The sequence below is a fragment of the Rhinolophus hipposideros genome (assembly GCF_964194185.1).
Source record: "Rhinolophus hipposideros genome assembly, chromosome: 19".
NCBI lineage: Eukaryota > Metazoa > Chordata > Mammalia > Chiroptera > Rhinolophidae > Rhinolophus > Rhinolophus hipposideros.
The window spans coordinates 10,349,942-10,373,764 of record NC_138065.1 but is presented as its reverse complement, the minus strand read 5'-3'; the positions used below and the strand labels follow the sequence as shown (position 1 = coordinate 10,373,764).

The 23,823-nt window shown below is 38.7% G+C and overlaps 1 protein-coding gene across 2 annotated transcripts in view; it reads right to left on the bottom strand.

Annotated features, from left to right (window-relative positions):
• The window catches only part of TRIM33 (tripartite motif containing 33), a gene marked incomplete at its 5' end in the record, with an annotated part of 108,314 nt that overhangs the window by 37,934 nt on the left and 46,557 nt on the right, over positions 1 to 23,823 (bottom strand). For both annotated transcript variants that reach the window (XM_081025315.1, XM_081025314.1), the window contains 3 exons: positions 20,247 to 20,379; positions 20,542 to 20,686; positions 21,111 to 21,229. In XM_081025315.1, the coding sequence (XP_080881441.1) occupies positions 20,247 to 20,379; positions 20,542 to 20,686; positions 21,111 to 21,229 (397 nt within the window). The remainder of the gene's footprint in view (positions 1 to 20,246; positions 20,380 to 20,541; positions 20,687 to 21,110; positions 21,230 to 23,823) is intronic.

The window sequence follows — 23,823 nt, the reverse complement described above, 5'->3', positions numbered from 1 at the left end:
ACAGCCCAAACTAGAAACAACCCAAATTACTATCAATAGAATGGATAAACTATAGCCAAAAGGTCCCCAAACTGTCTTTAGTGTTCCAGCAATGTTTTTTCACGAAACTAAAAGAAACACCTAACAGATCCATTTATCAAGTAGTTAGATCAAAAAAAAACAAAACAAAACAAAACTCACGAAAAATCCAGCTTTTAAAAGCTATTTTAGTTATTCTTTACACTGTATTTTTAGGTACTTCTCTATATATCTTGTAATTTAAAACTTTTTAAAAATATATAGTCATTATTGCTATATGCTGAATTCTTCTATTTACAGGGTATGGATACCACAGTAAACAAGACAAAATAGGATCCTCGTTTTCCTTTCCTTACATTCTAATTAATGAGAAGGCAAAAATTTAAATAGAGATGTGATAGAGAAGAGAAGCTAAAAATTCAGGACATGGTACAGAGAAAAGAGTTCTTGAAGAGTGATGACATTTATCCTAAGATCTCAAAGATAGGAACCAGCCATGCAGAGATCAGAGATGAACCACAGATGATCTGAAGCAGGTTTCCATTGCTCCAAAGAAAATAACCAACTGACAGGGTTTTACTTTTGTAATAATTTGATCAATTAACAACATTTTTACTAACATATGTCTCAACCTATATGTCCATTTGCCAAAGGCATAACTCAGTAGTATGTTTCTTTCTTAACTCTTCTCTCCTGATACTCCTCTCTTTGAAGCTAACTCTTAGCCAATACCCAATCCTTCTCTCTTCTGCCATAAGCTATATTTCTGCTGAGGGACTTGACTCATTGAGCCTATGAGATCCTCAAATAGTTTGATAGGCTCACAAACTATGATACTAAACTAAAAAGACTTTTTCCCCCCAGTAAAACCAAAATGAATTAACTCTGTTTTGGAGATAATAGCTGAAGTGAAATATTATCAAACCATATACTCAATTTCAAGTCTCATATAGACTATAAGACTCCAAGATAGCAGGGACAGTCTGTTTTTTTACTATTATTGTATGGTCATTACCTTAGCATGGTACCTGGTACATGGTGAGCACTCAAATTATCTACTGAACAAATGAGCTGAATGAATACTGAATGAAGTTCAACAAACAAGCTGCTTTATCTCTGATGATAAATGTACCTCATGAAAACAACATGCTTGGATAGGAAATCTTGATTTGTCGCCACAGGTCTAAATCTAGCTACCTGAGAGGAACTGATGGTAGATATGAATTTATATGTCATTTCTACCAGTTATTTGGATCTCATTTGAAGGGCTTTTTGAACTTCAGAATTTACAGAAAACACTAAAAAATGAGTTTGGCAAAGTTCTAAAGTAGTGGTTCTCAGCCTTCACTGAGTAACAGAAACCACCTGGGATGATTTACCAGTTCTTAAAATACTATAAAGAATGTTGATACCCAGGATGCAATGAAAGATTCTTATTAACCAGTCTGGAGCAGGACTCAGTATTTTTTTTTTTAAAAGCTCTCTGGGTAGTTCTAATATGTATCTAGGACTGAAAACATCTGCTTTAAAGCTTATCTATCTGGATATTCATCTATCCATCTATTTTTTTAACTTAAAGGCCTAATTCCAAAGAAAGCTATTTCTTTAGGAAAATATCTTAGAGAAATTTTACTTACATAGTTCCATTCAAGTGACCACCATTACAAACTATCTTACTCTTTAGTAAAATTGTCAGATATTAGGTTTTAAGCAACCACTCTCTCTTAAACCATACTGATGCTCAGAAACAACCTATAAATACCGTTCTCTAACTAGACACAGAAAACTGCAATCGGGGATGAAAAATGTTAAGAGTGAAAGGTGACTTTCACTCGTAGCCATGACAGAGTATTGGGTACCAGACTAGCCCTGCCACCAAAACCTATAGAAGAAGACAGAAACACATGAGACAACCGTATTCAGTCATTGGACTACAGGCAGAGAAATTCTGCAGTCCTTTGGAGAGTACCACAGTCACCCTGCTTCTCTGCCTGTAGACAATGCCGTGATAACTGGCAGAGAGAGCGGGCAGCTAAGCAGAGCACAGTCTCTTTGAGCTGAGGAGGCAGAAATCAGGGTTTGGGGACTACTGAGTGGCTAGATTCCATGAAGCAGGGCAGTGCAATGGAGGGAGCTGTGTAGGGTGAGGTTGGGCAGTGGGGGTAAAAGAGGAAGGGAAGATACAGAATAAGTGAAATTCTCACAAGTCTGCGGCCAATGTCTGGGCTGTACCTGCACAGGATGAGATCGGTAAGACTTAACAAAGAGCAGCTGCTAGGAAGGCGACACTGGAAGAGAAAAACCAGAGGTCAAGCAGTTCTGGGAGACAGAATTCCAGCTGAGCCAGTGGTAGAAGATACTTTGTTCACCTCTCCAGACCCTTAGCTGAGAAACTAGAAAAGCCTTACCTTAAAGGAAAGAACTATACTTGGAATTATAACCTAGGCCTATCCTGCCCTAACAAAGCCTAAAATCAAACCTTCATAAGATCTTTCAAGAAACGGAGTTTAGAAGTTGAGCCCAACTATGTTATAGGCTTGGGAAATATCTTGGGCTTTCCACAGATCATCCCTGACAAAAATGTAAAACTAAGCTTACACAATATCAAGGTAACCAGTAAGTAATTTAACTGCCTGCTAGAACAATCAACAGTCAGCAAAGGCAGATAAAAGAATACAGTTTCTATAGTGTATCATCCATAATGTCCAAATCTCAATAAAAACTCAATAGGCATTCAAGAAACAGGAAAGTATGATTCAAAGTAAAAACACACTCAACAGAAACTGACACTAAGATGGTCCAGATGTTCTATTTAGCAAAGACTTTAAGTGGGGTGTTATATATTTATTCAAAATTTAAATGAAAACAGGTTCTTATGAGTGAACTGATAGGAAATCTCAGCAGATAAAAACCATAAACTTACATATACAAGAGGCTCAGTGAACCACACACACAATAAATAGAATAAAATATATACCTGAAAAGTCATGCTCACATGGTAAATCCAAAGAAAAGAGAAAATCTTGAATGTAGCCAGAGAACCACCAAACAACATTCGGGGAAGAACAATATAAATGATGTCATTAAAAACAAAAAAAGTCCAGAATTCAAAGTTAATGACAGCTTTTACATGTTGAAAGAAAAAAACATCAATCCAGAATTTTATAGCCAGTGCAAACGTCCTTCTAAACTGAGGATTTTCCAATAAACAGGAGCTGAGAGTATTCATTGCCAGCAGACCTACTTAACAAGAAATGCTGAAGGATATTCTTCAGGACAAAGGAACATGATAAAAGATGGCAACTCACATACCAGAAGAAATAAAGAGAAACAAAGATAATAAATGGGTAAATATGAAATACTGGGCTTTTGTTTTCCCTTCTCATAATTTCCTTTAAAAAACATTATAAGGCAAATTTCATAATGTCTGTAAGAATAAATGATATGGAATTAGTACAAAGAATGAGTTGATAAATTGAATTATTTTTTGTAAGGTTACTGTATTTGTGAAGTGAGAAATAGTACAACACTTTAAGTAGACTTTAAGTTAAAGCTGCGTATCATTAGCCTTAACACAATCACTAACACTAATAAAGAGGGATAGCTTAAAATGCCAAAAGTGGATGTAAAATAAAATACCAAAAAAAGTTTTAACTTAAAAGATGGCAGGAAAGAAACAGAACAAAGCACAAGAGAAAAATAAGCAACAAAAAGTAAATGACACTTAAACTTAACCATATCAATAATTACATTAAATGTAACAGGACTAAACATTCCGATTAAAAGAGCAAGGGCCTCCAATGAAAAGACAGAGCAAGGGGCCCTTCATTATTTATGCAACTTAAAACTGTTTCTATGAAAATATACACATATAATTGATAATTTCTATATTTAGACAGCTCTATTACTTCTTTTCCCCCTATATCTAAATTAAATATTTGTTGAGTGGATGAAATGTATTAATCTATGTCAAATATAGATGTTCCTTGACTTATGATAGGGTTACGTCCCAATAAACCTGTAAGTTGAAAATATCTTAAGTCAAAAATGCATTTAACACGCCTAACTTACTGAACATCATAGCTTTGCCTAGCCTACCTTAAATGTGTTCAGAACACTTACAATGGCCTATAGTTGGGCAAAATCACCTCATTGCCTCTGCTCTGCATCATGAGAGAATACTGTACTACATATCACCAGCCTGGGAAAAGATCAAAATTCAAAACTGAATGTACAGTTTCTACTGAGTAAGTATTGCTGTCGCACCATCAAAAAGTCAAGAATTGTTAAGCTGAACCATCATTAATCAGAAACCATCTGTACTGTGCTAGGCTCTTGGAACTCAGTGAATAAAGCAGAGACGCTTGCCCTCATGAAGCTTACATTCTAATGGGAAGAACTGTAAAATAAACTGTAAATTGTAGACTGTTTAGAAAGTGATAAGTGCTATATAAAAAAGAAAAACAGGAGGAAAAGGAGGACTGGGAGCAAAGAGGCATATTTCAACTTTACTACAGTGATCAGAGGTCTCATTGACAGTTACATTTAAACAGAGATTTGATGGATATATGGAAGTTAGCAATGCAAACAAGTGGAGCAAGAAAATTCCAGGTAGAAAAAACGGGGATGCAGGCAACAGCATCCCTGGAATGTTTTAGACACAGCAAGAAAGCCAGTATAGTTGTAGCAAAGTGAGGGGGAGAGTAGTAGTAGATGAAATGCACATGTGTAAGCCCAGATAAGGTATCTGACTTTTACTCTGATGGATCTGGAGAGCCACTGCAGGTTTTAAGCAGGGAAGTGACACAGTCTGACTTGAAATTCACTCTAGTAGTTGCATTAAGAGTAAACTGAAGGAGGGCAATATTTGAAGCATGGAGGTGATTTAAGAGACTACTGTAGTAACCCAGCAAGAAGCAATGGTGGCTGAGACCAGGCCAGAAGCAATGGAGCTTACAGCAAAGAGACAGTAAGAAGTTGTGGGATTGGGGGACTCATTTTGAAGGTAGAACCAAAACAAGTGTTCTGATAACTTTGGGTAGGAAAAAACAATGGAGTCAAGGATGGTGCCAAGATGTCTGGCCTATGCAAGAGAAAAACATGCAATGGCCAGAAACTGAGATGGAGCAAGGCTGCTAGTGAAAAAGGTTTGGAGAAGGTGATCAGTTCCATTTTAAATATATTTGAGAAAGCAGACATTCAATCAGAGATGTTACATTTTGTAGAATAGACAAATCTGAAAGTACGGAATACTGAGAAATACAAATTTGGACATCATCAGCATATAGATGGTATTTAAAAGCCCTAAGACTGTAGCTGTAGATAATGGAGAAAGGCCTGGCACATCCAACATTAGGAGATCTGGGAAAATGAACAAACGAAACTGAGAAGAAGTCATCAGTGTAGTAGGAGGAAAACTCAAAGAATGTGGTCTCCTGAGCCAAGTAAATAAAATGTATTAAGGGAATGATCAACCATGTCAAATGTTGCTGATATATATGGTATGAAGATGATGCCCGAGAAATGACCTTTAGATTTAGTAATGCTATGGTTATTGGTGACCTTGAAAAGAACAATGCTGGTAGACTGCTGACAGTCAAGTGTGTACATACTTAAGAGCAAATGGGACAGGAGAAATTCGAGACCATAATTATAAGCAATCCTTTTAAAAGGTTTTGCTGCTGGTACTGGCATAAAAATAGACACATAGATCAATGGAACAGAATAGAGAGTCCAGAAGTAAATCCATGCCTATATGCCCATCTAATCTACGACAATGGAAGCAAGAATGTACGATGGGGTAAAGATGGGGTTCAATAAGTGCTGTCGGGGGCCGGCCCGGTGGCTCAGGCGGTTAGAGCTTCATGCTCCTAACTCCGAAGGCTGCCGGTTCGATTCCCACATGGGCCAGTGGGCTCTCAACCACAAGGCTGCCGGTTCAATTCCTCGAACACGGCACCTTGAGCTGAGCTGCCGCTGAGCTCCCAGAAGGCTCAGTTGGTTGGAGCGCGTCCTCTCAACCACAAGGTTGCCCGTTCAACTCCCGCGAGGCATGGTGGGCTGCGCCCCCTGCAACTAGAAAACGGCAACTGGACCTGGAGCTGAGCTGTGCCCTCCGCAACTAAGACTGAAAGGACAGCAACTTGAAGCTGAACAGCACCCTCCACAACTAATATTGAAAGGACAACAACTTGATTTGGAAAAAAGGCCTGGAAGTACACACTGTTCCCCAATAAAGTCCTGTTTCTCATAAAGTCCTGTTTCTCCTTCCCCAATAAAATCTTTAAAAAAATAAAATAAAAATAAAATAAAAATAAGTGCTGTCGGGAAACCTGGACAGACACATGCAAGAAAATGAAGCTGGACCACCTCCTTACACCATATACAAAAATAAATTCAAAATGGCTTAAAGACTTAAATGTAAGATCTGAAACCATAAAATATCTAGAAGAAAATATAGGAAGAAACTTCATGGACATTACCCGGAGTAAGATTTTCACTGATCTATCCCCTCGCGCATGGGAAGTAAGAGAAAAAATAAACATGTGGGATTACATCAAACTAAAAAGTTTTTTCACAGCAAAGGAAACCATCAATAAAACAAAAAGGGATCCTACTGAATGGGAAAGGATATTTGCCAATGATATATCTGATAAGGAATTAATATCACAAATCTATAAAAAACTTACTCAACTCAACTCCAAAAAAACAAACAACCCAATTAAAAAATGGGCAGAGGACTTGAGGAGACATTTTTCTAAAAAGGACATACAGAAGGCAAGAAGACATATGAAGAAATGCTCAACCTCACTAACCATCAGAGAAATGCAAATAAAAACCACAATGAGATACCACCTCACTCCAGTCAAATGGCTATCATCAATAAATCAACAAACAACAAATGCTGGCTCGGATGTGGAGAAAAGGGAACGCTAGTGCACTGTTGGTGGGATTGCAGATTAGTGCAGCCACTATGGAAAACAGTATGGAGGTATCTCAGGAATCTGAAAATGGAACTACCCTATGATCCAGTAATTCCACTCCTAGGCATCTCCCCGGAGAAATCCAAAACTCCAATTCAAAAATCAGTATGCACTCCTATGTTTATTGCAGCACTTTACACAATAGCCAAGATATGGAAACAACCAAAATGCCCATCGGTAGATAACTGGATTAAGAAGCTGTGGTACATTTATACAATGGAGTATTACGCAGCCATAATGAAGAAAGAAATCTTATCATTTGCAACAACATGGATGGATCTAGAGAACATTATGTTAAGTGAAATAAGTCAGAAAGAGAAAGACAAGTACCGTATGATCTCACTTATATGCGGAATCTAAAGAACATGTGAATTAACTGATCAGAGACAGTTTTGAGGACACAAAGAAAAAACCGAGAGTTGTAAGATGGGCGGGGTTGGGGATAAGGGGAAAGGTGAAGGGATTAGGAAGCAGCTGGTAACCACAAGATGGCCTCAGGGTTTTCTGAAAATTAATTTGGGGAACTTATTCAATAATGTTGTAAAGATTTTGTTGGGTATCCGATGGACATGCGTCCTATTTGGGAGACCACCTCAGAGATAATGTGGATGCCTGACCATGGCATTGTACACCAGAAGCTAAACATTAATGAATGCCCACTATAATTTTATATATATAATGTGCTGGCTCGGTGTGAGGTCGGAGGGATAATGGATGGGGGGAGGGGGGTTCACAGTGTGAGGGATATAAATGATAAACGTCTAAGTATTACCTTGTCTTGTACACCTGAAACTAATAAAAAAAAAAACTGGAAAAAAAAAGGTTTTGCTGCAAGAAGAAATAGAGACAGCTGTTGGCAGGGAAAATGGGTTAAATAGAATGTTTTGTGTTTTCTTGTTTTTAAAGATGGAAGAAAAAAATGAAAGAATATTGAATAACTGCTGTAGACTGAAAGAATTATATTGGCAGAGAGGGCCAAACTGCTGAAGCAATGATGGCATCTAAGTATCTATGTGGAGAAATTGGCTTTTATAGAGAAAGACAGTTCAACTACGGTACCAGACAGAAAGGTAGAAATGTGGATGCAGGTGCCTGGGAGGTTGAATAGATGTGGTAGGGAGAGTCTGTAGAAGTTCTCTGATTGCTTCAAAAGTTCTCAGTGAGGTAGAACGTAATGTCAATATCTGGGAGTGAGGATGGAGGATGAAATTGTTGGTATTTAAGACAGGAAATGGTGTGAATACATAGTATGCTGGCAGGCATCAGTACGGTCTACTTGAGGTAAGTGGTCATGAACTGGGAATGGCCTAATGTTACCAGCAGGTAACATTATGTAATTTTACTCCTGTGATATTCAGGTGCATACGCATTAATAAAAAGGAAGTTGGGTTTAATCCGGACTGTGGTTTTGCCAAGGGAGTTCAACCAAGTGGGATATGGAAGTCCAGGCTAAATGCGAGAGAGTGAAATCGATTAGCCATGAAATTAAACTGGAAAAGGGTTAAGTGAGAACCGAGGAATGAGGTAAAGAGAAAGGTTGTACAAGTACGATCAATGGATTAAAATTAATGTCACTGTGTGGTGAATAATTGTGGAACTCTGGTACTAAGCAGAATGAGCTGGAATGACAGATGTGGTCACAGAGAGGAATGCTTGAAACTTAATTATTTGAAATGGCAAAGTCTAGTGTATGATCATGGGCGTGAGTGGCAATGTAAAGGATACAAACCATAGGAAGAAGTTCAAAGAACACAAAGACCAGGGTGCCTGAAGGGTCAAATCTGTGTATATTAAAATTGCCAGGAATTAAGACAATAGTCGTATACCACAGATTACCACTGAGTTACTAACTAAACTCTTTAAGAAATGAAATGGAATGGAATGCCCCAAGGGTTTTTGCATGACAACAACAATGAAGGATATGAGTAATGACAAGAGATTAAAATTTGGAGATTTTTAGAAAGAGGAAGAATAGTCTGAAAAATAACAAATAGAAAATCTGCCTCACACGTCCAAGCTACATAGGCTATCAAAGAAATACCAGCCACCAGGTAAGAGAGGTGCAGGGGAAGCAGTGTCCTAGAGTTCTGTTTCCGTTACAGCAAAGACTGTACAGAAAAGGATCCAAGAAGAGGCTGAGGATACAGCAATCCTGCTGATGACAAACCACAAATCCCAGAGAACAAAGTGGCAGAGAGAGACAGAACTGTCACATACAGAGCCTTATGGGAATTAAAAGTATGGCAGATGAAGGGGAGACCTGGGAGTGTGGGGCTTTTCTTGGGTGACAAATAGAGATAAAAAGCATTATGATATTAGCCCTAGTAGATTTAAAGCAGATAATGATGGAGAGGGTGCAGATGTTGGTGGTAAAGCGGGGTGGGGCCTGTGGCATCCTCTTTTAATGTGTTAATAGAGAAGAAATGCTAGTTCCAGCAAGTCAACCACATCCTCCCCCCAGATAAGAAGAGACAGAATGTGTGGTTTTAGTACGTGCAGATTTACTTGTGACCTTCATTTCAGAAGCAAACTCACCCCAAATATGTAGGTTCTCTCTTGCCCCATGCTGACAATGGAGTTGAGATGTTCTGAGAAGGTGCCCTGAGTGTGAGGACCCTCTCCACCTGTCATGACGGGGACAGTTCTATGGGATGGCATCTACAATGATAGTTCTGAAGAGCTTCATCAGTTTTAGACAGTCCCAAATCCAACACTTACACTACCACCTTCCCTACTCCTCCTATCACACCCAATCTAATTCTATCGTAAAATAGTCAGTTTACATTACTGTAAGATCTCAAATTTAATATGGCCAAAACTCAACTACCAATTCCCTAACAAACCACGTCTTCCACGGTCTTCCAACTAAATTCAATTCTATCCTTCCAGTTACTCTTAGTAATGTGAAAACCAGAAATGTTGGTATTATTGATACCTATGTCATACAATCCATAAATCAGCACATCCATATATTACAACTTCAAGTAATAAATCCAAATTAAAAATATAGAGAGAATTTGATCACATCTTACTATCTCCAATATTAGCATTCTAGTCTAAGTCACTATTACTTCTTGCTTAAATTATTGAAAACAGCCTAATTAATCTCCCGAGTCTGTCCTTGCCTCCCTTTAATCTCTCACCACAGCTAGTATGATCCCTTTCAAACAATTATCAGTCAAATCATTCCACTGGCTCAAACTCTTGAGTGTCTTATTTAGAGTAAAAGCCAACATTCTTACAATGGCCTACAAAGCACTAAATAATTTGGCCCTTTCTGCCCATCCGACCTCATCTGACACCAAATTTCCTATTGTTCCTTCCACTTAGACCATACAGTTCTTCGAAGATGTCAAGTATGCTATTATTGCTGGCCCTCTGCACTTGGTTTAATCTCTACCTAAAACATGCTCCCCCTTGCCAAATTTAAGCAGGGCTTGCTCCCATTCTTTCATCAGTCTCTATTCAAATCCCATCTTATCACTGAAGCCTTTTGAAATAAAAAACTACACCCCCACATGCTCACATGCCCTGTCCCAATTTCCCAGCTTGCTTTTCCTCTATGACAATTATCATCTGACATATTTACTCTTTGTAAATATACATGTCCTTGGGGACAATGACTTTGCTCTGATCACTGAAATATACCACACCTGGGCTCAGTAAGCATGCAACTACCTGTTGAATAAACGACCATGGAAATACCGTCCAATGATAAGCCAAGGAATACAATAATTTCTTATAGCACCATTGTTTTTTGGAATTAATAAATGCCCTTTGTTCTCATTTACTTCATTTTCAATGTACCGATCCCTAATATTTCTCATGTTCCATCAGATATGTAAAAAGCCTGTCAATATTATTTTTCAAATCATCTAATGTAACCAATTTAACAGAAGTGGTTTCATTTTTTTCCCCTGGAGACACCCTTCATAGGGTCCTCAGTCCTCATGCTTCAGTCTGAACTAGCTACTGCACAGCTGTCATTCTGGGCATTTCCATCCCCTTCTCGGTTCACTAACATTTCTGTGGATCACATTCTCTAACTCTCCAGAAAGAGGTGCATTGAGAGGCTGTTTCTGCATCCTTGCATGCTGAAAAATTTCTACATCTTACTCTCACACTGATTAATAGTGCAGCTATAGAATTCTAAGATGAAATCTTTCCCTCTCACCCACCAAATTTGAAGTCACTGTTCCAGCATCTTCTATATCCTGGTATAACTATTTTTAAAGATCCTATCTAAACTCCCATTTTACTGCAGGCCACCCATTTCTGTTCTTTGGAAACTGTTGATCCTGCATTTTCACCCATAATGTACTGTCATTTTATGATAATATACACCTTCATATGGGTCTTTTTTACAATTAGTGTACTGAGCACTAAATGGGTCATTTCAGACTGGCGACTCTAGGTTCTTAGGTGAATTTCTTATATTATTTATTTGATAATTTCTTTTCTTTTTCTGTAATTCATACTTGTTGGCTGCTGGATCTCGTTATTTTATCTTTTAATTTTCTCTTTTTGCTCTATTTTCTAGGAGACTTACTGGAATTTACCTACCAAACCTATTTTCTTATTTCAGCTATCATACTTCCAAGAGTGTTTTCTTATTTTAATTCCTTCTTTTTCAGAGATTCTGTCATTCTTTTGTAACCAGTAATAGTTTGTCATATCTTTCAGGATGTCACAATTTCGTTTGACTTTACATTCTTTTTGTTCCTCTATCACCTTTGCCTCAGTGTACCTTGGTCTCTTTGGTGTGGGTGACCATGTCAATTAGAAATGTGTATGGCTGCACTAAGTAACGTGACTCATAGAACAAGACCAAACACAGCTGATGGTCTTAGTTCAACAGTTCACCAACATCAGAGCTAGGATCTCTGAGATGATCCTGGCTTTACCTCATGAGCGTATACTAACACCAGTTCCAGATGTCATATCCAAATTCAAGGAAGGAAAAAGCCAGAAAAAGGCCGACACCGTAACACTTGTCCATTTTATCAGGAAGGCAAAAGCTTTCTGAAAGCTACCCACAAAGCAGAATTCCGCTTACATTTTATGGGCACAAACTGTGTATCAGAGCTACCCTAAGCCAGAAATAATGAGAAAGGAAATACTTAGCTTTTCCAGTCTCTATATTTGACACCAGACAAGAAAGATGGGAGTCGAGAATTCTCAACATATCTCACAATGTATGGTATATGACAGTGGTTCTTCACAAATGTCAGATGATCCCTCTATCCATTCATATTTAAATATATTTAAAAACTGCTTAGAATCATGCGAAAGAGAACAGAATTTATAAACTGGTGGGCTTCCCTATAAGGCAATCTTTTAAATTAGAAATGAACCCCAAATTTAGAGGCCTTTTATGATCATTCCCTTTTTCCAGAGAGTGAAAGGCCTCTAATTCCAGAAAAGGCGATAGAGAGAAATAGTGAAATCGAAAAGTGTCACTACTGGCAAAACGGAAGCAAGTCGGGAAGTAAAGATCCCAAATTTAGTGTGCAGATTTATACTTAATTTCCCCGATTTCAACCAAGTCCCTCATCCCCACCCTCCATCTAGACCTAATATCCCCAAGTCCAGAGCCTCTGATTTTATTTATTCAAAGAATAAGCCCATCTTTTGTGATACCTATTACCTCCAGGTCCTGAGCCATAATACGTTTCTAGGAAATAAATCAAGTGGCTTCCTTTATATCTCATTTGTATGCACATGAGTTGTGGTTCATTCAACTCAACTAGGTCAATTGTCAGATCCACTAAATATTCAATCTATTCCGCTGCTTTTGAAAAATTAACTGAAATCTCCATTGGTGTCTTTTCTCTCATTCTTGGTCTTTGTAAGTGTATACTTTTTTTTAATTCATTTACTGTGAATAGAATTATTAGAGGGAGGAGGGAAAACCCCATGGTTTAACTAGAAACCATGTAATGCACAAAATTTCACTTCTATAGCTGCTTTCCTTTTTGAGAACTCACAAAACCATAAAGAAAACCAAAGACTTCAGTAAGTGCTTAAAAAGAGGGGAAAAAATGTGCAGGTCACAATTTTAGTAATAATAAACTGCTTTTGAGCATTTACTGTGTTAAGCACTTTATAGATACAATTCTCATTAAATCCTCATCAAGTTGATACAACTTTGAAAAGTTGGTACATTTTCTTCATTTAAAAGATACATATATACAGAGTTCATCTTTACTGTTATACTATATAGCAATGATCTCTTAAGGGGAGAACGCAAAAATACAATTGTAGACCTCTATTAAGAAAAAATGATTACAGAATCAGGCTAAATTTTAATCAGAGGAAAATGCACGTACTTTTGATAAACTAAAGGGTCAATATAAGAATCAGAGAAAAGTACAACAAAATTGAACTAAAGAAAAAATAAAAATAAAAGAGAAGTGTAAGAATTAGAACACTTAACAGAATAAATGACTTCAAGAACTGGATCAAAAATGACCAATAAAAGATTAAAATCTATGGTCATGCCAATTAAGAATAAAGAAAAAAACTCAGCTGTACTACATTACAAACTAGAAAAAGAGACAACCATAGATTTTTGCAAAATCTTAATCCTATTTAATTCTAGTCAAGTATGTTTTTAAAATTTCAACTAAAAAGACAAGTTTCTAAGAAAATATCACAATTGACTCAAGAAGAGGTAAGAAGTCCAACCCAATCAATAAGCATGGCAGAAATTAAGCCCCTTGAAGAACTAACCCTAAAAACAGCCTTAAGTTGGGCCAGCTCGGTGGCTCAGGCAGTTAGAGCTCCATGCTCCTAACTCCAAAGGCTGCCGGTTCGATTCCCACATGGGCCAGTGGGCTCTCAGCCACAAGGCTGTCAGCTCAACTACTCGAGTCCCGCAAGGGATGGTGGGCTGCGCCCCCTGCAACTAAGATTGAACACAGCACCTTGAGCTGAGCTGCCTCCTGGATGGCTCAGTTGGTTGGAGTGCAAAGTTGCCAGTTCAATTCCTCGACTCCCGCAAGGGATGGTGGGCTGCACCCCCTGCAACTAGCAACGGCAACTGGACCTGGAGCTGAGCTTCGCCCTCCACAACTAAGATTGAAAGGACAACAACTTGACTTGGAAAAAAAACTCCTGGAAGTACACACTGTTCCCCAATAAAGTCCTGTTATCCTTTCCCATTAAAAGAAGAAGAAGAAGAACTGCACTTCTAATAAAATATTACTTCTAAAAAAAAAAAAAACAGCCTTAAGTCCATACAGGGAAAAGGGATGGGAAAGATGGAACAGAAAGTGTCAGTGAAGATAACACACAGAAGTGAACAGGTTTTAAGGTTCAATTGTTCTCCTGACAGATAAGGAAAGTGTTCTGTTAAGTAAACAAATAACACTTGTAAAGATAGAGTAATTTAAAACACAGGGTTTCCTACTATAAAAGTGCAAGTAGGAGATCATGTAATAAAGAGTTTAATGTCTGGCCTTTGCCCGCAGTTATTAGGAGGGCATTTCTAAGCCTGAGAAAATGATCTTTGTTTATCTGGGGCCTTGGGCCACATGCTAATGAGATGATTTATAGTAGGGGCTTTGGGTCACAGGGTATCAGCTCAACCTCAGGAGCTGGAGACAGGCCAGTCACATGGACAGTGAACCATATCTACATGACAAAGTCCCAATAAATACTCGGAACATCAAAGATCACGTGCGCCTCCCAGGCGGACAATAGTCCATGCATACTGTCCCAGATCATTTGCTGGGAGAAGTTAACTACATCCAGAATTCCATTGAGAAAAGACTACTGGAAGCTCCACATCTGGGACTCTCCTAGGCTCTGCCCCATGCGTCTTTCCCTTGGATGATTATGATCTGTATCCTTTCACCGTAATAAACATAACCATCAGTCGTTAACAGCTTTCAATGAGTTCTAGCAAATTATCAAACCTGAGGGTAGTCTTGGGAAATCCTGAACTTGCAAGTGACGTCACAAGTGAGGGTGGTTTTGGGACCCCCAAATTCTGCACTTGGTGTCAGAAGTGAGGGGGGACTTGCGGATTGCTCCCTAACTTCATAGGTGGTGTCAGAAGTGTTGTTCACTAGAATGACTACGGTTCACTGAAACACATGTTTTGGGAAGAGGAAGAAGGCAGGGATGGGCGTTTCTGAACCTTTGATTCCTGACTACCTAGTCACTCATGGCATATAACTGTACCTGCAGTTACTACAGTCCATGGAATTTAGAAATGGCAGACCCAACTCCCTGGGATAAATAAGGAAATGCAAACGAATAAGAACTGAGCTAATTATACAATCCCTTGGTTACTGTTATCCATAGCAGCTAAAAGAAGAGTGTGTGGGGACAGATCCTAACACTTGGCAAAGCTCAGATTTCAGCCGTCTGACAGAGCCAGCAGCCTCAGGGCCACTCCAAAGGGAAAAATGATGGTGAGAAAACAGACAGCACCTCTACAACCTGTGGTTACAAGAAGGCAGGTAGTCCAGGCTGAGGAACAACTAAACTACTGAAACCAGAAAGTACAGTGTGAAGGGTGTGTCTCATTTTGTGGATTGACACTGTCTGCTTCCTGAAGAACAACGTTCACTAAAACATTGTGAGGGTGACTACTTAAGGGCAGTGTCATTGGTTTGGGATGCTAGGGAACAGAAGAGCGATGTTTGAGCTGATGCAGGACCCACAGCTCACTATCGCACAACCGCAGACAGCCAAACAAAATCCAGACCCCTGGCAGGTCATTCCCGAGAGCACAGCTATCCTAGTGGACTGGATAAAAGCCCCTGGAAAGTCTGTTTACCCTGCGACAGGTGATTGGCCTTCTCTGAAAAATGCCAAGTAGAACTCCCCAGAAAAAGTAGCTAGTATGCTTCTTACGCAAGCAATGCTGAATCGGCATTATGAAGATCATGATATTCATCTACTGACTATGCTTCTTACTTAGGTCATAGTAAATACTGTGATTAAGGGGGACCCTTCCAGATGGGCCCTCCCATGTAAACCTATGGCTGCAAAGTCTAGCAACAGTCTAAGAAGCTTTGTCAGATTTATTATCTCAGCTTCCCTTTATGGGCTTTCCAAACACTAAGAAAATTAGAGTGGTTCATGAGAAAACAGGAAAAGATAAAGGGGAAAGTCATGGATTTATCCAGGCAGGATGGAAATCTTAAGATGGCTACTAAAAAATGGGATGAATAAAGCAGATGTTGACAGGGTTGACACAGGTCTTAATGCAGCACTGCTGAAGGCTGGGTGGACCAATGGGAGTCACTGCTGCTCCCCAGTATTAAAGGGCCCTAAACAGTGCTACTATACTGGAAATTTAAAAAGCCGAAGGCAAAAATGACCATTTGAAACCTGACCTTGAAATGCCTGAAGTGATTATCCTATGGGTTAATCAAATTGAAGAGTGGAGAGAGGCAGGGTCTTCCAGCTCTACCCCCAGCTGGAGAAACAAGGCAATATGCCCTTGTGTGGGTCAAAGAGTCAAGGGGTGGATAAGAAACACTTCTGGGACTCCTTGACAGGGGAGCCCAATGAACTATGATTCTAATACATGATGAAGTCCCAATGGGTGCTAAGGTCAAATTGGGAGGAGAGGCAATGGTTGACAGGAGTAAGCTGAAAGTTTGGGAGAAAACTGGAATATCTGAACCGACCTTATGTGAAATGTTTACATCCCCTTGACATGAATATATTAATGGGATGGATATTATGTCTGACTGGTATTGTAAAACAGAATGCATATAAGTTCACCTAAGGCCAATCTTGATCAGACAGGCTAATGGGAACTACTAGAACTGTCAGAACCCACAGAAGTTGTTAATTTGAGACAGTATAGGGTATCTGGTGGACAAAAAAAGACTACCACGTTAGTAACAGATTAGAAGCTGGAGTGCCGGTACCAATAAATTCTCTGTATAAGAACCCTGTGTAGCCTGTGAAGAAAGCAGACGGCTCATCAAGACTAACAGACTAGTAATGCTTGAGGAAAGCAGTGCCACCAGAGCATCCGCAGTGCCTGATATGGCTTCAACAGTACAAAAAAATGCACAGCAAGCTACAGGAGAGTGGTGCTCAGTGATGGATCCTAACGTTTTTTCTCTCTGTCTCAGTCTCACAAAAGAGCCAACAGCAATTTTCCTTCACATGGAAGGATCCCAAGTTACGTTCCCTGTATTGCCACAGGTGTATTTCAATTCAGCTGACTGGTATGATTTGGTTAGAAGGGACTGACACTTGATGCAGGTCCTGAGTATAGTAATACACTATACTGATGATATCGTGATAATATCAGAAACTAAAGACGAAGATAAGACTGACTTAAATGCAATGGTGACCACATGACCATCATAGGCTATTGATAAATCCAGCAAAGGCCCAAGAGAACCCCAAACTGGTGAAACTCTTAGGAGTAACCTAGGCAGGAGCCACCCTTGACATTCCAAGGTGGAAAAAAATAAGCTGCTTTTGCCACCTACCACTAGAACTAAACAAGAAGCCCAATATTTGGTTGGTATATTTGAATTATGAAAAACACGTACTTTACATCTGATATTATTAGTATCAATCAATACAACCTCCCAAAAGGCCGTATTTGAATGGAGGTCTGAACAGGAAGGCAGGCCACGTCTGAATTGTAATCTGTCTCTCAATGCTTTTGGGCCCCATGAGCTACACTCAGATATTATTTTGGAAGTATCAGCAACATGGATTATGCAGACTGAAGTTTACGGCAAAAGCCTGTGAGTGCCACTCAGCAGCGACCACTGGGATTTGGACCAGAAAATTTCTGGATGCTGTGGTAAAATGTATGCCATTTAAGAGAAAGTTACTGGCTTACCGTTATGTACTGAGACCGACTCTATGACTGAAGAACATAAAATAACCCTGATATCTAAAATACGCACAACGTCTGGGGTGATGGAGGGGCATTCTGCTAAGGAAGGCAGTGCCCAGAAGAGTGCAATATGAAATAAAAATGGTTGGTGCAAGACATGCAACCAGGAGGATGCAGAGAGGTACTTACGGGCAGGTGGCTAGCCTCCTTTCCCCTAAGTATGTCTTTGGAACCACCCACGGAGCTGCTGAACCCGATGATGGCACATGTGGTGCCCGATGAACAGGTCTCTGTGAACCAACAAAGAGCTGCACGGTTAAGAGCTATGAGTGAAGGGACAGCAGTCTGTTCGGAAGGTTACCACCCTAATTGAACAAGGTGAAAGCAAATCATATCAATGAGCTGAACTGCATGCTGTTGTCCTCTGATGTTGGTTTTTACTGAACTCTGCAGTTGGTGTCAGAAGTGACGGTGGTCTTGTGGACTGTTTGCTAACTTCAGATGATGAAGAGAAAGACTATACACTATATTGAATACTCGAAACTCTGACTGTGGAGGACCACTGAAGGGGTTTAAAGTGGGGGGAGGGAGAGGGGCAACTAGACTTTAGCAAAATAAAAAAGACTTTAGCAGCAATGTGGACAAAATGAATTTAAGAAGGAAACCTCAAAGCAGGGTAACCAGTTATAAATGTGTTACAGTAATATATACCTAGACTTTTACGTCCAGTGACATGGGTTCTGCAACAGCCTATTCAGGAAAAACAAAGTGTGAACTAAAGAAAAGGGAGAAAACATTCAAGAAATAATTAGGACTTGGATATAAGTGGTAAAAAAAAAAAATGGTGCAAGAAGGGGAAAGATCATGGCTAAAGTTTAAGGGAGGGGCGATTGAAGATATTCTTTCATGAGAAAAAGATGCCATCTTTCATTTTGTTTCTCACCATCAATTTAAAAAGCCCTAAGAAAGCTAGGATTTCTCAAAGATCTGACTGCAGCTTTGAGAAAGGTAATCTAATGTCTTACTGAGATTATTACAAGACAATCAATGGTAAGATCTGGCCCGGACATGAAGGCATCCATGAGATTCGTGACCTCAAATAAAACATTAACCAACTCTCAGGTAAGATGAAACATTCTAGAACAAATTATAAGGCTACATAAATTTAAGGTAGCATTCCAAAACAAATGTTCTCTAGAACAGTGAGAACTGCCTCAAAAAAGAACAAAGAGCATTACCTTTATGTGGTCAAATTTGAGAGATTCCATATACTGTATTTTATATTTTGTCCCACGTGGGACAAAATGAGTATATGAGCTAAAATAGATCTGGAGTCTGACCGCCTATGTTCAAATCCTGACATTGCCACTTACAGCGAGACCTGGTACAGATTACTAAAGCTTTCTGTGAGTAGACTCCCTCTCCTTTAAAAGAGTCATGATGCCAGTAACAACAATTCATGGGTAGTTGGTATGAATCAAACAAACATGGCAGCATTCAGAAAAGTGCCTGGCATTAACTATGAATGAAATAATTGTTAGAAATTAGACTTAATGTATTCCCTCTTTAAGAGAATTCTAAATAAATGCCAATGAATAACAAATTAAAAGCTCTAAGACATCTTACAGTTAAGTGTGGTTAATCCAACTTAACCTATCCTTTTTTGGCAGGAGAGTCATGAAACCTATTTCCATTCAATTCAGCAGAACCGTTGTAAGAAAAACACTTTAGAAAATATTGTATGGGTAGGCAAGACCATCTTTTTAATTGCAATAAATTGATGCCATAGAAACTGGGAGATTTACTAAAGGATTCTGTTATACAAATGACTAGAAATTCCAGTACATTTCCAGAACAGTTCAGACGTAACAGACGGGTGAGTACTAATAGAGGATACTATTGAATTCTGAGGGTAAAATGGGGTTGAAAAACTGAGCTATGTATTAGAGAATTAATAACTATGCTTACTCAGATGCTTATAAATCCCTAGTTTTTTTGCAAATCATTTAACATGAAATTAGTATATTTATGCTTTAATATTTAAATGGGTATCAGCCATTCCCATACAAATATTACCTATTTAGATGACAGCCCATACACTAAATACCATAGTACACTTGAAAAAAAGTGTATTTCAACCAAAGGCAGAGCAAACAAAGAAATAACACATCTCCATTCTTCCAAACCCAAACCCATGTAATGATACATTTTTAACAAATATTCATGACTATTATATATGATGTGGAAACTATTAAATAATTCATCAAAAACATATCTTGCTTTAAGAAATAAAATATACAAAACTGAGAATTAAAATGCTAACAAACAAAATTATGGAATAAATATTTGCTTTAGGAAGAATAATTTTATAAGAACTTCTTATAATATTTCTCGATAAGCAATTATGACTTCTGTACCTATGTTCTTTGTGTTCCAATAGCTGACAGTCTCTACATGTCAGTCTATCACATGTTTCACAGAAAAGTTTCAACTGTTCTTGTTTGTGTACAGGGCAGAAAACAGGGCGCTGACCAGACGCTCCAACAGACTCTGTAGTAAAATAAAACATATATTTTTAAACTAAACAAAATTTTTGTCTAACTTTCTAAATCTTATTGATATTGGTATCCAAAGCTTATAAAGAATATGCAGAAATGCTATAGGGGCAAAGAGGGAGATTAATAGTAATCATTAAAGCTGCTTCTATCTTACCTGAGACATCTTCTTTCTTCCTGATCAAGTGATCTTTAGTGAATTTTACTCTTTGATGTGCTTCAATACATGTCTTACACAGCCACTCTCCACACTCTACACAAAAGCCAACTGCACTTGCATTGTCTTCACAACTAGTACATACCTAAAGGAGGAAATAAATACTAATCTACATTAAATTCACAAAACGGAGAGCCACAAAATAAAAAGGTGAAAACGTTCTAATTTGCTCTCAAACATACTAATACATTGTTACCTAGGATAAAATTATTTTGTTGTCCATTTATCTTCAGCGAAATCCTTTTTCGTTCCAGATCAAGCATTCATGTGGGTAAAAAGGTAAGTCTCGAAACACAAAATCTATACAAAACTTGCATTTTTAAGTAATGACTTTTTGTCTCAGTTAGCCAGGTCTGAGGGTGTAGAATAAAGATATCCTTTAATTTCAAGTTGAAAGATGGAACTATAGCAGAACTACCCTAATTTATGTAACAATCCAAACATATCTTTCTCATTAAGTGACATTTTGATATCAAGGTAGGAATATAAAGAAAAATCGAGAAGCATACCTGTTCTGATTTCTCATCAGAACTGCTAGGAGCTTCAGATGTATCTTTCACAAAATAATTATCCACAAGGTCTATCTGTCTGCATTCTTGGCGGCATACTGGACACCGTATTACACCAACTACAACATAAAATGACAACATTAAGAAATAGTCTTCAGGAAAAAGTTAAGGAAATTGTGCATGATGCCCAAATGGAAACTACTCATTCATTCAATATGGCACAGACAAGATCAAAGAAATAAGCATTAAGAGCTGAGTAAAATAATCCACTGAGTTTATTGCATTGGGGGAAAAGGATACTCTATTTACGAAGAGAAAACAAACATTAATGTGAGGAAAAAAAATTAGTGCTTCGTTATTACAATATGTGGTTTGCTGAATAATGGCCCCAAAAGGTATCCAGGTCCTACTCCTTAGAAAACCTGTCAGTGTCGCTTTATACAGCAAAGGGGACTTTGCCAATGTGATCAGCTTAAGGCTCACGATGGGAGTGCTGTCTGAGATTATTTGATGGGCCCTAAATGTTATCACAAGTGATCTTATAAGAGGGAGGCCGAGGAAGATTAGATTACAAAAGAGGAAAAAGCAACTAATAATGAAAGCTTTGGAGATAGCGTCACAAGACAAGAAATACAGGTGGCCACATTAGCTGAAAAAGACAAGGAAAAAGATTCTCTCCTCAGAGCCACCAAAGAGCCAGACACGTTGACACTTTTACTCGAACCCAGTAAAACTTTAGCCTCCAGAACAGTAGGAGAGTAAAATGTGTTGTGTCAAGGCATGGAGTTTATGGCAATTTTGTTGCAGTAGCAGTAGAAATACACAATCTCTCATCTTATCAATTCTGACTTGGTTCAGAACTACTTGAATTTTTGCTAGTGTGGGAAGGAAGATCATCTGTGCCTTAACCTGCTAGTGTTCTGGCATCTATAAAAATAAATAAACTTGCTGAGGTAACATATGCAAGTTAAGAACGAAAAAACAGCACCAGTCAACACAACAAACTGATTACTATGTGTCAGCCAAAAAATTGAGGCTATTGCAAAAATAACACAATCCTTGTTTTGAAGAAAGGGTTCAAGACTAGTACATAATTTTTACCTTTTATACCATGCACAACTACAGGAAGGACCACACATAGACTAACATGTTAACAAGTTCCCAAAAGTTGTGAGGACACAAACGACAGAACCTTATATAGTAATTCCAATGGAAAATGAACTTAAATGTCATTCTAAAAGGTGAATATCAGTCTCCCAGTAGACACAGATACATTCAAATTCAAATTTATAATTACATATTTAAAAACAAAATACTATTTTTATAATAAAAATGCATACAAAGATCTTGCTCAAAGGAAATACGTAAGAAAAAGTTTTCAAATCAAAGGAACAAACAGTATGGTGAGGAGAATGGGGAAGAAGAATATAAACATTTGTACATTTGAGATGGCATAAGTTAAAAACCTTTCAGAAACATACAACTACAAAGGAGATAAGTGTAAATAATTGTATGATATAAAAATATGTGAGCAGGGGCCGGACTGGTGGCTCAGGCGGTTAGAGCTCTATGTTCCTAACTCCAAGGGCTGCCGGTTCGATTCCCACATGGGCCAGTGGGCTCTAAGATTGAACACAGCACCTTGAGCTGAGCTGCCCCTGAGCTCCTGGATGGCTCAGTTGGTTGGGGCGCGTCCTCTCAACCACAAGGTTGCGGGTTCGACTCCCTCAAGGGATGGTGGGCTGCACCCCCTGCAACTAGAAAACGGCGACTGGACCTGGAGTTGAGCTGCGCCCTCCACAACTAAGACTGAAGGGACAACAACTTGACTTGGAAAAAACAACAACAACACGTCCTGGAAGTACACACTGTTCCCCAATAAGATCCTGTTCCCCTTCCCCAATAAAATCTTTAAAAAAAAAAATGTGAGCAACTAACTTGTTACAGTGAATCAGGTAAGTTTTCACTGAAGTGGTGACACTTAAATACAGTCTTGAAGAATTAACATCCATTTACTAGTATGCAAAAAAGGGTTTACTTGGCTGGCCTAAGTTCCTCAAACCCTGCACAGTTCTAATGAAAGCTGTCTTCAATACTGGTATTTGGCTCCTGGGAGATGACCTCTGACCTCCTAGAATATTATGCCTGATGAGTGTTTTTTATGCCTGAGGCCTTGGGCCCCGCTGTCTGTATTCAGTTTAACCTCTGGGAGGTGTCTGGAATCCAAGTAGGTGGTGTCGGTTCTGTGGAAGCTGCAGCCCTACGTGACTGATCACCCTCAATAAAAACCCTCGACACAGAGGCTCAGGGGAACTTCCCTGCTTGGTAATACTGCCATGCAGTTGCTGTGCAAGTCCGCTGAAAGGAGACACCTGGAAGCTTGTACCTGCTTCCTCCTGAACTTCACACCACGCACCTTTTCTCTTTGTTAATTTTAATCTGTATCCTTTCACTGTAATAAAACACAACCATGGGTATAATTGTTTTTCTGAATTCTGTGAGCCCTTCCAGCCAATCATTAAGCCTAAGGGTGGTCTTGGGGACCCCCAACTAAACTACGAAAGGAAAAAAATAGTATGCAAACCAAGAACAGCCTGTGCCAAGCTCACAAATGGAAAGAATAAGAGGCTATAAAAAGATAAAAATATAATTACACACACACATATATAAATTGAAGTTAATAAGAAAAGTCCAACACAAATTAAGGAATATT